General features: G+C 37.3%; 2 protein-coding genes across 2 annotated transcripts; both read left to right on the top strand.

The window, feature by feature from the left end:
• The first annotated feature begins 2331 nt into the window (after nucleotides 1-2331).
• Nucleotides 2332-2796, top strand: LOC137736175 (uncharacterized). The gene has a single exon (XM_068475500.1). It carries the CDS (start codon nucleotides 2332-2334, stop codon nucleotides 2794-2796), a length of 465 nt encoding a protein of 154 aa, XP_068331601.1.
• A 5633-nt stretch (nucleotides 2797-8429) lies between these two features.
• Nucleotides 8430-10013, top strand: LOC137736666 (CASP-like protein 1). The gene is made up of 3 exons (XM_068475902.1): nucleotides 8430-8620; nucleotides 9244-9367; nucleotides 9572-10013. Exons 1-3 carry the CDS (start codon nucleotides 8430-8432, stop codon nucleotides 9845-9847), a joined length of 591 nt encoding a protein of 196 aa, XP_068332003.1. The 3' UTR covers nucleotides 9848-10013.
• The last annotated feature ends 6716 nt before the right edge of the window (nucleotides 10014-16729 follow it).

Below are 16729 nucleotides of genomic sequence, written 5' to 3'. Positions count from 1 at the left end.
ACAATCCCTTTCCCTATTTGGTTTTGTTGAGTGATCCTGAATCCTGTCTTCCGTGGACTTTGTTGAGTTAGTCCATAATCCCACTTCCTGTCTGGTTTCATTGAGTTTGTATGGAACTTTGCTCAATCTGGATTCTGTTGAGTGGGTCCCGAATCCCACTTCCTATTAGTTCCTTTGAGTTGGTCTAGAACCCTAAATTCTTGTGCATATAAGTTGCTCAAGTTTATGCTTGTGGTTGTAACTTAGGGGTACAATGCTAGATATTTGGACTTCAAGTACGGCAAACTTTATGGAGGTTGACTTTATTAACCTTATTGAAATGATTTGATCTTAATGATTCATTAACGTAGTTAGATGTTACTATTATGCATCTTTGATTCATTAAATCAATTAATTGTCGTGCTTGTGGAACTGTTGTTGGAAAACAGTGTGATATTTGCAATAGATGAAATGACAATCCTGATACATATATGGTTTTGTTAGGTAGTCTTGAATCTACACTACAAAAAAAAAGGCCTCTAAATACAAAATTAAGGGCACAATTATTTATTTTGTGGGTATTGAACAAATTTTACACACAAAAAATTGTATTTGTTTCCTTTTCTATAAGGGCACCAACTAATGTGTCCCATTGTCTGCAAAGTTGGCACAAATATTTTTCTTTCTCAACTTTTTAAAAACAATGGATTCAAATAGATTATTTATGTCTATATATTACTTCAAAAGACACAATTATTTTTTTCAAACTCATCTAACGGTGATAAATAGGATGATGAGTATACAATACACCAAATGGTAAGGAGCATAAATAGGATGGTGAGCATACAATACACCAAATGGTAGTGAGCAAAAATGCTCCCTACTTTCTCTCTCTCCCTTTTCCACCAACACCCCACACACCCTCTCTCTGTCCCCTTAACCAATATGCACCCAATTCTCTCTCTCTCTCTCTCTCTCTCTCTCTCTCTTCCCTTAACTCACCCACCACACACACTCTCTCTCCCCCCTTAAACCACCCACACACACCCCCACACATTGCGGCGGACTTCTTGGCGTCGCAATGGTGTGCAGAGATGTGCTAGGTCGCAGTGGCGTCGCAGTGGTGACTGGTTGGTCGACCCGACCCAACTCATATTGGGGTGGTTTAGAGCAACTCCAGCGTTGGAGTCCTTCCCCCCAGGCTATTCACTATTCAATCCACCTGGTGAACAGTAACTGCCCTTAATGGACAGTAATCGCCTTTTGCATCTCCACCGTTACACTTCAATAGCCCTGGCAATAGGCAATAAAATATTAGTATTTATTTATTTATAAAATAATACAAAATAATTTTAATTGTAATTTCGGATAAGATTTTTAATCGTTCTCGTTGCACCATGTGTCATTATCCGAAGTATTATTAAATAATACAAAATACTTTTATTTGTAATTTCGGATAAGATTTTTAATCGTTGTCGTTGCGCCACTTGTCATAAAATCCGAAAAGACAATTATTGAGGATGGATTTCCGATAAGATTTTTAATCGTACTCGTTGCGCCACGTGTCATCATCCGAAAATACAATTATTGATGATGGATTTCTGATGAGATAATTAACCAATCAAGTCGCGCCACGTGTCATAATCTGTTTACAATCTTTGAGGATAGATTTCCATCAGATTTTTAACGAATGACGACATGCCACGTGTCATTATCCGAAAATACAATTATTGGTGGTGGATTTCTGATAAGATTAGTAACCAATCACGTCGTGCCACGTGTCATAATCTGTTTACAATCTTTAAGGATAGATTTCCATCAGATTTTTAACGAATAAGGGCATACCACGTGGCATTATCTACAACCTAATCCTTTCTGAATCCTCTATATAATCCACCATCTATCCTCACAAATCTCACACCAATTTTCTCAAGATCTCTATCATTATTCATAGTTTTTGCTTCATTCTTCACAAAAATCTGTATCACTATTCATAGTTTATGCTTCTTTCTTACAATGTCTTCTTCTTCCTCAAGGATGATGTGGGAACTCGATTAGGAAGAGGAATAATTGTTTAACCAATAAAAAGGAATGTTCAATCTCCAGGTGGCAAAAAATCAGAGGGAAAAAGATGAGGAATGTAGAAGGAGAGATGACGAAGTAAGAATGGGCAGAGCCTCACATTCTCGTCGAGTCATCCAAGCTGTGGCTCAGATCTGTAGGCCTAGCCGTTTTGGAAACCTTGATAGAAGCAGGCAACGACGAGGTATGGAACTTTTGGACGATTATTTTGTCCCTAATACGTACTTTAGACGTCGTTTTAGAATGGAATGACATTTGTTCAACAAAATCATGATTGCTGTTTGCAACCATGATTCTTACTTTGTGCAAAAGAAGAATGCTTTTGGTGATATGGGTCTCCTTCCTCAGCAAAAAATTACTGTTGCCTTGCGGATGCTTGCATATGGAGCATCTGCAAACCAAGTGGATGAGATAACGAGGATGAGGAAATCAACCATTCTTGAGTCCCTGATGAGGTTTTGCGGAGCAATCGAATCTATCTACACTGTAGAGTACCTCCGGAAACCTACAAACATAGACTTGGAACGGCTTCTGAAGAAGGCCGAAATGTGTGGTTTTCCTGGGATGATTGGAAGCATTGATTGTATACACTGGATGTGGAAAAACTGTCCAAGTGCATGGCAAGGCGCTTATGGGGACAGAAAAGGAGCAAAAAGTATTATTTTGGAAGCGGTGGCATCTTTTGATACATGGATTTGGCACGCCTTTTTTCGGGGTTCTGGGAGCTCAAAATGACATCAACGTCCTTGCCCAATCCCCAGTGTTCAACGATGTTCTGCAAGGAAAGGCACCAAAAGTCACGTATAAGGTCAATAGATGTATGTACGACGGGCCATACTACCTAGCTGACGGCATTTACCTAAGGTGGTCAACATTTGTCAAAACAGTGCCACGTCCACGAAGTGCAAAGGAAAAACACTTTGCAAGCTGTCAAGAGGGGTGTAGGAAGGATGTGGAGCGTTGTTTCGGTATCCTTCAAGCTCGCTGGGCGATCGTCAAGGGTGCTGTCAGATTGTTTGATGTAGAGTCGCTTCGATCCATCATGATGACGTGCATCATTCTTCACAACATGATTGTGGAAGATGAGTACGATTATGAAGCCGTTGATGAATATGAGCCAGACACGATGAACAATTCAAGACCACGTATATATTGTGCTTATGACGCCATCGATGAGCCCGTGCAACATGAGCCATTACAAAGGATGAACGTTACAATGAAAGGCTCATTCAACGATATAATGCATTTCAAATGCCAGACATGCACAATGCCCAGCAAATTGACTTGATAGAGCACTAGTGGGCATTGAAACAAGCTGAAGATAATTAAGTTCATTTAGTGTGTTTTTTTGAATTTGGTATGTTTATGTTATTTTATTTGGTGTGTTTTATTATTTGGTACGTTTATGTAATTTTATTTGGTGTGTTTTATTATTTGGTATGTTTATGTAATTTTTTTAGTTCAGCTTTAGTGAGTTTTTTATTATTCGGTATGCTTATGTAATTTTATTTGGTGTGTTTTTGTCATTTGAATAAATATTCTCTTAGTATAAATAACTTACCAAATTCATTTGAATAAATATTCAATAAATTGGAAACAACATAAAGTACTATATTCAATAAATAATAAATTACAACCCAAAGTGATTGGAAAATTATGGGTTCCGATTACAAAAACTACTTTATTCATCATCACTTAACCAAATTGTGGTGTTAGGATGATCTTCTCTTGTGGTGCTAGGACCATCTTGGCTTGCTCTCGCTTCTCTTGCATGCCTTCTTCGCACCATGTCCGCTTTCTCTGACTTCCAAAAAAATTTAGAATTTGGAGACTTCCCTTCTAAAGGCGTGTTCATAATCTCACGATCTCGTTGAGCCCGTCTTTCTTCTCTAACATGTTCCCTTTCTTGCCTAAGTAGCTCTCTTTCTCTCTCATTAGCCTGAAATTCTTTCTCAATAGCTGCAGCTTTTGCGTCCTCTCTAGCCTTATCAGCCTCATATTTCGCCATTTCCCTCGCCAAAGTCAATTCACCTTGGCGAGTAAGTTCTTCCTTGAACTTTGCATAATCATTCTTGGAAGCACTCCCTTTTCTCTTTGAAGCCTCCTTACCTTGAGGCCTAATTGGATAACGGGTCGAACCCGACGCTTGTTCAGGGAGGGGCGTTTCGGGCACTTCTTCTGCATCATCTTCATGAACATGCGAGACATGATCAGGTGTAGAGTGTAGAGGGGTGCTGTTCATGAAAACTTCTGGACCGACAGACACAACTCTAAATTTAGGACAATCTTTGACAATATTCCAACATTCCCACCGGTTGAATGATTTATTTTTTCTTTTGGTTTTGGCACTGTACCAAGCTTGTGCTTGAAGTTCCTACACAATACGGGAGAATAAATAATTATAATGAAAATAGATAACAAATAAATAATACAAACAAATAATTATAATGTAAGTAGGTAACAAATAAATAATACAAACAAATAATTATAATGTAAATTTGGGTATAGTACAAACAAATAAATAATATATTATTACCTGATCCGAATAATTTTCCCCACTTCGAATATTGCTACTGCTTGTGCCAAGGCGTCTATCTACGTACTAAACGATTGGCTAAGTAATTTCCAACGACTGGACATCGATTCTTTGGTTCTTTTCCCACCAATTTTCTCAAGATAATTGGTATGGATAAGACTCTACATTTCTCGCAATTGCATCTCATTACCCGTAAGCGAACTATGAGTAACTTCAACCCAGCTAGCACACAACGCAACATCTTCAAGAAGTGACCAATTCGTACCTGCATCAGTAGTCATTTTGTTGAAAAAAAATGGATTGAAACTTTGAGAGAAAGAAATGAATGTGATTGAAAGTAGTTGAGAAAATATGAAATTGTGGTGTAAGGTATATGATAATAAGAAGGTATTTATAGAAAAGTAAAAACAATTTTTTTAAAAAAAATTTCAGATTTTTTGTTTGAATTTTTTTACAATCTTTTTACAATTTTTTTTAAAATTTTTATTCAACTAATTAATCTCTGCCGTTGGATATAAAAAAAATTTGAATTCCAACACTCCTGATTGTGCCACATGTCACAACGGTAACTTTTCTTAATTTTAAAACTATTTTTTCTTTTATTTATTTATTTATAAAGCATATTAATATCGACCGTTGATCTCAGATTGAACGGTGGGTATTAAATAAGACTTTTTTTTTTATTTTTTTTATCGTTGAGATTGAGCGGTCCAAGTTAAAGAGCCGTTGAGATCGAACGGACCGTGGGAAGCCACGTGGCTTCCCAACGGTAACTGAAAAAGTGACTGATTTTTTTGAAATTCTGTCGACGACGCGCCCCCATGCGCGAGTGGGGTGCACGCGCCTGACAGAAAAAAAATTAAAAAAGGCCTGACGCCAGGCTGACGTTAACCCTGGCGTCACATCCACTCAGACTCTCAGGCTGGCAATTCTTCACGAGCCCAGAAATCGGGCCTCCACCTCCACTCGGGCTCCTTCACGCTGGAGCCGGTCCACAGGGCCTCGGGCCCCTTTTCTCTGGCCTGTCCCCCGAGTATCCACCTACGGTGGAGTTGCTCTTGGAGCCTTGTTCTCTTTGTCTCCACAACCTCAAAGGCCCTGCCCTTGTCACGTCCCCATTGCTGGTTCATATTCTGTATTTGTGGGGAAGAATTTCACATCTATTATTATATTTATGGAGCCATGTTGCTTAGAATTTTAGGATTTTGGATCTTCAATTTTTGGAAAAGTGTAAGTTTTTTTTTTATTGATTTATTAGGAGCTGTCTTGATTCCACCCCTCCCCCAATATCTTAAGTATTTATTTGTTTTTTACTTTTCTTTTATGGTGTGGCAGCATTGAAAGAAGAGGATTTAGTAATTGGATCAAGGTAGAGATGAAACCAGAAGTGTTTAATCGTGTTAGTTTTATTATTTTTATTCTTATTGGAACCATACAAGTTTCATCATGGAAAATGCAATATCGTTATACCGTCTATGCCAACTTAAACAAATATTTACTAGGTATGTGATTAAAATAAGCAACTCACTTGACCATAAATAATACGCATACTTATATATTTCTTTGATTCAGGTGACCATGAATTGAATGTATTATCTCCAAACCAGAAGTTACTTTTACAACCCGAAGTGAGGAATATGAATCTTTGCTATGGCAGATTTGGAACTTGTAGGTACTGATTTTAATTAACTCTTTTTAGGTGTAATTTGGATTGATTGTGTTTTGAATTCGACTATATTTGTGTTGGCTTCTGATGAATGTTGTAGTCTATTTTAGCTGAGTGAGTTTTTTACTCACTGACATCAAGCTAGAGATTATGTCAGTTGGTCTTCAACAGTTTTTAGCCATGGTCGCTGTTAATAGCATTAATTCCATTTTATCTTTGCATTTGATATTCACGACTTCTGTGAGGGTCCATATACTGCATGTCATCTGGTTAATTCATATATGGAGCAGCAAAGATTTGATGAGGTGCAAGGCCTGCTGGGGAAGAAGCATCTGTCCAAAAATGTTTGCCTTCAAGTTCTTTTTGTATTAGAGAGAAGATATGTAACATTACAATATATGTTTATGAGATTCAGAAAGTGAAAGTTGGTTTCATGGTTGTAGGCTTTCTTCATTTCATGAAACTTTAATTTTTTTTCATTTCCTCAATTTAGTTTCAATTTTTCAAATTTTGATTTTTGATTTATTAATTAATTCATGTTGGCACAATTACAATAAAAGTGCCAACATGGCTAGAAAAGCTTATCTGACAAAGTTGTCAAAATGGGGCACAAATGGACCACTGTTTGTGCTTGCCCCTTTGGCACAAACACCCTATTGTGCTCTTTCATCAAAGGGCTTGCCCAAAGAGGGCACATATACAATTTTGGTTGCTGCATTGTTGCTATTGATCTATGGGCCCATATGATGGTGTCCTTAGGCCTCAAAGGGCACAAATAACTTTTTGTGCACAGTGCCCATATTTTTTTGTAGTGCCAATCAATTATGCTTGTCGAGTTCCATTGAATGATTATAGAACTCTATGTTGTCTGTTAGAAAGTACCATGGGAAATGTCGCAGTTTAACAAACAATGAACAATGAAAGGCTTGATCTCGCCTTAGGTTACATAGGTAGTCTAACACATAAGTTAGATGTAGTCATGAAATAGAAAAGTTGCTACGCTATTGAACCGTTGGGTTGTTTTGGACATGTCTAGGAAGCGAAACATGATAGTTGAATAGGTACGTTCTGACGTCACGTCTTGAACCTAAACATATTTCGAGATCGGGGCATGACAATCACAACAACCTAGAAAAAGAAATAATCATGTCAGGTCCCATGAGATGATAAATAATTAAGTTTCAAATATAGCACTGGCAGGGTAGCATGTGCCCACTAATGGCAGCTGCCCCCATTCAACTCTTTTTGCCATGAAAAATGGTCTAATTAAAACTGTAAATTACCCATATACTCCTAAATGAAGTCTCAATTTAACACTAAACTCAATATACCCTCTCACGTTTTATATTTTTCTTACCCTCTTACCCTTTCGAGCCATGTAATTTTTCTAATTAGCTTATGGTTTACAAATTTACCATTCTAAACACTAGTTACTCAAATTATGTTGGACAATAAGTTGATAGCATTCTTTCAAAATTTTAATTTAAATTCATCATTCGAAGTTGACTCACTAAAATTTTTTTTGGTTCCGTCCATTACATATAGTATGCAACTACTAGTAACCAACTCAGATTATAATTAATTAACTCCATTCGCACGGCAGAGAATGTCAACTTAAAATTCCAGAACAATCCTCCCTGTCACCGAGGCCTATAAGACCAACTGAAAGTCTACAAAACATACTATGTCAACCATCCCATTAACAAATTTCACATAAATTAACTTCAAATATAAAAGAATAATTAAAAAAGGGTGAGCTGATTGGCACTTTTTTTATTGTGTACTAAAAAATGTATTTTCTCCAAAAAAAAAAAAAAAAAAAATATTAGAGTGCAAAATGATTTTTTTAGAATAACAATTACAACAACCTTAAAAAAAATGAAATAATCATGTCAGCCAGGCCCCAAGAGATGATAAAGAAGTTTCACATACAGTATGCAACCAACAGTAAACAACTCAGATATATAACTAATTAACTTCATTAGCACGGCAGAGAATGTCAACTTAAAATTCCTCTGAACCCATTCTTCATAAATAGCTTGTATACATGTTCCTGACCATAATCTGGTACTTAAAAACCAACAACATTTTTCATTGAGGCAATTGCGCCAGTATTTGAAGCATATAGCATCGATCCACAGAAATCGACTGATCGCGATCACAGTGATGGGATCAAGTAACAAGCCCGTGATTTACTTCTGCTTCAGTTTGCTTCTCAGGAGCTTATTGATTGCAGCATCTGTGATTGGTGTTGTGTTCATGTTAAGTAGCAAGCAATCTGAAGATTGGTACACTGACAGCAGCCAAACTTACTACGAAACCCTTTCCTTTAAATTTACTCAATCACCGGCCTTCATGTAAGTTTGATGAATCATGTACTTACCTTTGAACTTTTCGTTGTTTCAGTTAAGCATTATCAAACACATTTTTGGCATTTCGGGTTTAGGGTTTTATTGATAGGCCCGAACCTGCCCAACTAAATTTTGCTTGTGTGATCGTTTGCCCTTGTCTTTTTAATTCGTTAACTCATTTTCTCATACACCCTCTTTTTGGTTGGCTCATTTTCTCTTGGCCTAATTTGATCTGACTTTCACCCATCCTCAGTCTTGAAACATTTTATTTGGGTGATAACGATCTTAAACTTTTTGAGATTAACATTGATAATTTTTGCAACAACTTAACATTCGTCCCAAAAAGTAGAGAGTTTCTATTTCCCCACCTATAAGGACGATTAGGGAACATGATAACTTTACGTAAGACGTGCACTTTTGTGAGTAGCGACAACGTATTTTATTATCGAATTATTTTGTATCCTAGATCGATCAACCTGCGAAGTAACAAATGAGAGACCCGGCACAGATTTCAGTATGCATATATTAGTTGAGTATGCATCTCCTTTTTTAGGTTTGAAGAATTGAGAGCAAGTTTAAGTTGCACCGAAACCCTAATTTGAAACTAATGAAACCGTACGTGCGTGCAGATACTACGTTGCAGCATTATCTCTTTCAGGGCTTTATGGTCTCATTACCATGTTCACATCCTTTTTAGTTATCTTAGCACCAGCTTCCTCAGCAGTCTTGGTCCTTTTTGCGATTTTTGATGTGGTTAGCTCTCTCTCTCTCTCTCTCTCTCTCTCTCTGTGCTTATGCTAATAATAGACTGAATTTAAATTATACATCCAATCATTAATCAAATTTACCAACGATCCATATTCACGATCTGGCGAGTACTTTTGTATAGTAAGAACAAACATCCACATAAAAATAAAGGTGTATGTATAACTAATCTGGGCAAAATATGTGACACAGTTGATATTGGGGATCATAGCATCGGCCACAGGCACTGCTGGAAGTGTTGCATATATCTTGCTAAGGGGCAATGAAGATTTTACATGGTCGGATTCCTGCTATGCTTACAACAAATTCTGTCGACATCTCGGGGTCTCTTTCGGGGTTTCCTTGGTAGCCTCCATTTTGCTTGTCTTGCTTCTCTGGACCTCCGTCATCACTCTTTACAAAAGGATCTCCTCCAAACGGATCAGCCCACCACCACAGTTTCAATTAGTATCAGAGACACCTACTTAACGCTTGAGAAACATTTTCTGTACGCGCGTATGTATGTATATGTGTGTGTATGCGCGGACCTGAGTGTTGTGATCCAAACATCCTTTCTTAATTGTACTTACAATATATGCTAGCTCTCTCTTATTGTAATATAGCGTGAGTTTGTAATGGTTAATAATATGTGATCATAAACATTTCTGGAATTTTGGAATTCATGAGGCTCTTTCTTCCTTCTTATTCAATATCCATCTTTAAGGAGATTTAAATTCATGACTTCCTCCAACAAAATTAATAGAGACAGTGTACTATTAAGTTAAGCACGGACTATCACAAAAGTGCGTGAAGGGTCGGTAACTACTACTATACATATCTCTACAATGACTAAATGAATACGTAAGACCTGTCAAACCATAGAGACACTCTAAGATCCATTACCGTAGCTTCTCTCATATCAATTCTATTAGATAAGCATGTAATATTGGTAGATTAGATTGCCATGTTAGCATTACCACATGTGCAGTAGCGTATGGGATAAGCTAGATGGTTTTAATTCACTTGTATAAATAGCATTTTCCATCTATTTCTAAGACTAAATCGGTATTGTAATAACTGTTTTTCTAGAGAAAGCGAAACACAATTGAGAATAGTTTTCTTCTTCCTTAAGCTTTTCTGTGTTTCTTATTTCTGCAATTCTTCAGCTCTTTCATGGATGTTTAGAAATTCAAGATTAGAAACAGATGAATGGACACGTCTCATTGAGCTTAAATTGGAGGCGTTTACAGTAACTAATTCCAAAACATGATCGAACAAGCCTATATGGGTATGCCTAAATTGTATACCCAAAAAGTAAAAAAGAAAAAATTCATTAGATACATAATTATGTTGAAAATGCTAGTAGGTAATGAATGCCCACAGTAATATTGAAATCCTTGGCAGATGAATGTGGACTTGGAAATGAAGGAGATCATTTGTCAAAATGTGTGTTGTAAATTTTCAACATGTAATAATACGGAGTTGCTCTATAAATAGAGCACTCCGACTACTATCAATATATATAGAGAAGAGAAAGAAGGGAAGAATAAATAACATTAGTTTCTATTCCTCCCACTTTTATTAGTCATTCCCTTACGTTACAATTATAGTGTGATATTTTACACCTGCTTCGCTTCTGTTACTAGTAAAGGTTATCTCTCTAACTTTTACCTATTTATAACACGTTATCAGCGTGACTCTCTAAATATAACTATTCCTCATTTCTCTTCGCCGATAGAAAAAATGTTTCCTCTAAGAATTTTACCATTCATCTTCTTCCTCTACCTCAACTGCTGGATATACCCTCGAGAAGAACTGTTTGTACCATGCTTACTTTTAGTTCTCAACCTAACAGTTACATATATCTTTGATTTCTTGTTTGGTGTAGATCTTGATTACTAACCCAGTATTTATTTATGTTAATTTTACTACAATCTAAGATGGTGCGGTATAATCGCTCATCTTGAACTGCAAATTTAATCTTACTGCAATCCATGATGGTGAGGTATCATCGCCTATCTTGGACTGCAGATCTAATTTTACTGCAAATTTTAGGTGGAGCGGTATTATCGCCCATCATACCTTGTATATTTAAATTTGTCTGCTGCTTAATTTCATTACAATTTTAGGTGGTGCGGTATAATCGCCCACCTTGCTTTGCATATTTAAATTTTCATGCTACTTGAGTGGTGTGGAATAATCGCCCATCATATGTTATGAGAATGGTGCGGTACAATCGCCCTCCTTATTCATCATGTAAATCTCAAGCCAGAAGTTTCGAGTGCTTATCATTTTGGTCTGAAAATCAAAATGAAGAACTTGTAAGAACCAGAAGTTCTAACACTACATCCCCCAGATTACATATTATTGCAAGTTCTTACACATCTCAATTTTCTCTCAGAAAAGAAAATGGTGAACTTGGCAAAGCTTGATTATGCTGCCCTGGACATTACTGGGAAGAATTACCTTACTTGGGTATTGGATACCAAGATCCATTTGGAAGCAGGGAATCTTGGAGATACCATTAGGGAAGAAAACAACTCTTCCTCTCAAGATTGGGCGAAGGTCATGATCTTTATTCGTCGCCATCTTGATGAGGGACTAAAGAGCGAGTACTTAACAGTTGAGGATCCGTTAGCTCTTTGGAAGGCATTAAGAAACAGATACAATCACCAGACAACGGTGATTCTTCCAAAGGTTCGCTATGAATGGACTGACCTAAGGATCCAGGATTTCAAGTCAGTGGTTGAGTACAATCCTGCGTTGTTCAGAATTACCTCTTAGGTGAAGCTCTGTGGGGATATCATTACTGAGGAAGATATGCTGGAAAAGACTTTCAGCACATTTCATGCCTCTAACGTGCTCCTTTAGCAGCAGTATAGAGTGCGAGGCTTCACTGAATACAACAAGTTGATCTCTGTGCTCTTGGTTTCTGAACAAAACAATGAGCTCCTATTGAAAAACCATTATTCCTAGAAGTGAATGTTGCTTCCTTCGAAGTGCGCGCCGCATCCTCTGGTGGCAATAATCATAAACAAGGACGTGGCTATATGCGAGGATGATGGAACGGGAAAGGCAAGAATCATGGTGTCCAGTTTCACAACCGGGTTCTGAGGCATAATTCAGGTCGGAACTTTAAAAATGGAAATCGCTACAAAGGTAAAGCTCGTATGAACAATGCTCCTAGAAACTCTAATGGAGCCTGCAATATGTGTGGTGGCGATGGGCACTGGGCGTGTACTTGTCGTACCCTAAAACATCTGGTGGATCTGTATCAAGCCTTCCTCAAGGAGAAGGGTGTCGAGACTAATTTTCTCGACCAGGCTAAACCAATGGATATACCTGATCCAATGTGTGACTTATCAGGGCAGTTGAACACAACACAACTAAAGGTCTCGGACTTCATGGTGGAAAAGGGAAATGAAGTATACCAGTCCGATTGAATCATTGATCTTTGATGTACTTTTATTATGTTGAACTTGTAGTTTAAAAACTAGCATTTCAGATTCAATAAAAATGACATTTAAATTTCCTGTTATAATTTGTCTTTAACTGTGATTCCCTTACTCAGAGAGCATGGATAAAAACTATGGTCACTCTCAAAACTTGAGAAATAGTAGAGATATTTGTTTTGCAGACAGTGTAACCACGCATACAATACTTCGAGATCAAAAGTATTTCTCAAGGTTGATGCTTACAAAAGTAAGGGTAACAACAATATCAGGGTAATCAGATGTGATTAAAGGTTCATGGAAAGCCCATATTATGTTACCAAATGGAACAATATTGTCTATACATAATGCGTTGTATGTTACTCGATGTACTCGAAATTTGTTGAGTTTTAAAGACATACGTTTAAATGGATACCACATTGAAACAAAAAGTGTAGAAAATGTGGAGTATTTATGCATTACCTCCAATGATACCCAAAAGCGTATATTAAAGACGTTGCGTGGTTTGACGAGTGGACTGTATTATACATACATAAAAATAGTTGAATCACATACTGTCATGAACCAGAAGTTCATTGATTCAAAAGTTTACATGCTTTGGCATGACCATCTGGGTCACCTAGGATCTACCATGATGCGTGGAATCATTACCAACTCTAATGGACATCCATTATTGAGCAGACACATTGCTATCTCAAATGATAACCCTTGCAATGGTTATTCTCAAGGGAAGTTGGTAATTAGACCATCACAATTAAATGTTGATATTGAATCCCCATCATTTCTGCAAAGAATTCAATGGGATATTTGTGGGCTGATTCAACCATCTTGTGGACCATTTCGATATTTTATGGTTTTGGTTGATGCATGTACCAGATGGTCACATGTTTGTCTCTTATCTACTTGAAATATAGCTTTTGCGAGATTTCTTGCTCAGATAATTAAGTTGCGAGCACAGTTCCCAAATTACCTCATTAAGTCAATTCGACTTGATAATGCTGGTGAATTTATGTCTCAAACCTTTGATGATTACTGCATGACATTGGGGATCGATGTTGAATACCCTGTTCCTCATGTCCATACTCAGAATGGTTTAGCAGAAGTATTGATCAATCGGCTTCAGTTAATATCCAACACTCTGCTTATGAAAACAAAATTGCCAATTTTTGCATGGGGACATGCCATTTTACATGCTGCATCATTGGTTTAATTGAGACCTATAGCCAACCACCAATACTCATCAATACAAATCGTGTTTGGGCATCAGCCAAACATTTCACATTTACGAGTTTTTGGTTGTGCTGTTTCTGTACCTTTTGCACCACCACAACGCACTAAAATGGGACCCCAGTGCCGACTGGGAATTTACGTGGGTTTTGATTCACCATCTATCATTAGATATTTGGAACCCTTGACAGGTGATATGTTTACAGCTTGTTTTGCTGAGTGTCACTTTGATGAGACAGTATTCCCGTCGTTAGGGGGAGAAAATATCGTTCCAAAAGAACGGAAAGAGCTGACATGGGTTGTTCCCACCTTATCTCATTTTGATCCACGTAGCACTCAATGTGAAAATGAAGTGAAAATGATCGTTCATCTTCAAAGTATTGCTAATCAAATGCCAGATGCATTTAATGATGCTATGAAAGTGATAAAATCATATATACCAGCTGGATGCACCTGCAAGAATTGATGTCCCTGTTGGACAAAATAAAGTGGCGGCAAATGATTCATCTGGTGCACGCCTGAAACGTGGTAGGCCTCCAGGTTCAAAAGATTCAGCCCCTCGAAAGAGAAAGTCGAGGGCAGAACAAAATCCAAATGAAAACATTCAAGAAGAAAAAATGAATGACGTATCCACAATTCATGATTATGTACTTTTAGAAAAAGAAAATGTCCTTGATGAGACACATGTACTTGAAGAAACAGAGGTACATGAAAGCAAAGAAATCTCCATAAACTATGCTTGTACTAATGAATTGTGGGATCAGAATGAAATAATCATCGACGACATGCTCGCATTCGCGATAGTCACTGAAATCATATTAAGTAATGATCTTGAGCCCCGTTCTTTTGATGAATGCAAATATAGACAAGATTGGTCTAAGTGGAAATATGCAATCCAGGTAGAATTAAATTCCTTGGAAAGGCGAAATGTTTTTGGACCAGTAGTCCAAACCCCGCCTGGTGTAAACCCCGTGGGTTATAAATAGGTATTCACAATGAAACGCAATGAGAAAAACGAGATTGCAAGATATAAAGCACAACTCGTTGCACAAGGCTTTTCGCAAAGACCTGGAATTGATTATGAGGAGACATACTCCCCTGTAATGGACGCAATTACGTTCCGTTACCTAATAAGTTTAGTGGTTTTGAAAAAACTTGACATACGACTTATGGATGTCATCACCGCATATCTATATGGAGAATTAGATGGTGACATATATATGAAAGTCCCAAAAGGACTTAAGTTGCCTGAAACAACTAACAAACCCTAAGGTATACTCTCAATCAAATTAGGGCGATCATTGTATGGGCTGAAACAATCTGGACGAATATGGTATAATCGTCTCAGTGAGTATTTGATTAAAGAAGGATATATCAACAATGTCATTTGCCTTTGTGTGTTCATTAAGAAATCCAACTCTCGATTTGCTACAGTGGCAGTATATGTCGATGATATGAACCTAGTTGGAACCCCTGAAGAACTTAATAAAACTGTTAAATATCTGAAAAGCGAATTTGAAATGAAAGACATTGGAAAAACAAAATTTTGTCTTAACCTGCAGATCGAGCATTGTTTTAGTGGAATTTTGGTCCACTAATCAGCTTATATTGAAAAAATCCTGAAGCGATTTGGCATGAACAAGGCTTATCCACTCAGCACGCCAATGATTGTTTGTTCTTTGGACATTAAGAAAGATCCATTCTATCCAAAAGAAGATGATGAACTGGTCATTGGTCCAGAAGTACCATATTTTAGTGCAATAAGTGCTTTATTGTATTTAGCATAATGTACTAGACCAGATATAGCTTTTTCAGTCAACTTGTTAGCAAGGTATAGCTCTGCTCCAACAATTTGTCATTGGAAGGGAGTCAAAGATATATTGCGATACCTTCGTGGGACAACAAACATGGGTCTCTTCTACCCAAAGAAATCCACCAATGACCAGATCCTTGTTGGATGCAGATGCTGGTTTTCTCTCTGATCCACATAAAGCCTGCTCACAAACTGGATATGTGTTTAAGAATGGAGATACAACAATCTCATGGCGCTTAACAAAGCAAATATTAGTTGCTACATCTTCAAATCATTCAGAAATACTTGCTTTACATGAAGCAAGTCGTGAATGTTCTTGGTTAAGATCAATGATCCATCATACTCGGAATTCATGTGGTCTACCTTCAAAGTCAGACACTCTAACTGTCATTCATGAAGATAATGCAACCTGTGTTGCCCAAATGAAGTAAGGATTCATCAAGGGCAATAAGACTGAACATATATCTCCCAAGTTTTTCAGTGCACATGAGCTTCAGAAGGCTAAAGTTATTAAAGTCAGACAAATCCATTCCAATGAAAATCTGGCAAACTTGTTCACCAAATCTATACCAAAATGCATGTTTCAGAGATAGTGCAAAGTATCGGATTACGTCAACTTACCAATCAGATAAATTTGGAGAATGCTGAATCAGGGGGAGCATCCATGATACATGCATGTTGTACTCTTTTTCCTTCAATTAGAATTTTTCCCACTGGGTTTTTCCTATCAAGGTTTTAATGAGGCAACATAAGCATAACAATCCAAGTAAAGTTATACTCTTTTTCCTTTGCTATGATTTTTTCCCACTGATGTTGATATGTGGGCATCTAAGGGGGAGTGTTGAAAATGCTAGTGGGTAATGAATACCCACAATAATA

This window comes from Pyrus communis, chromosome 6 (assembly GCF_963583255.1).
Source record: "Pyrus communis chromosome 6, drPyrComm1.1, whole genome shotgun sequence".
NCBI lineage: Eukaryota > Viridiplantae > Streptophyta > Magnoliopsida > Rosales > Rosaceae > Pyrus > Pyrus communis.
The sequence above is the reverse complement of the archived record's forward strand: the minus strand, read 5'-3'. Positions and strand labels throughout refer to the sequence as shown.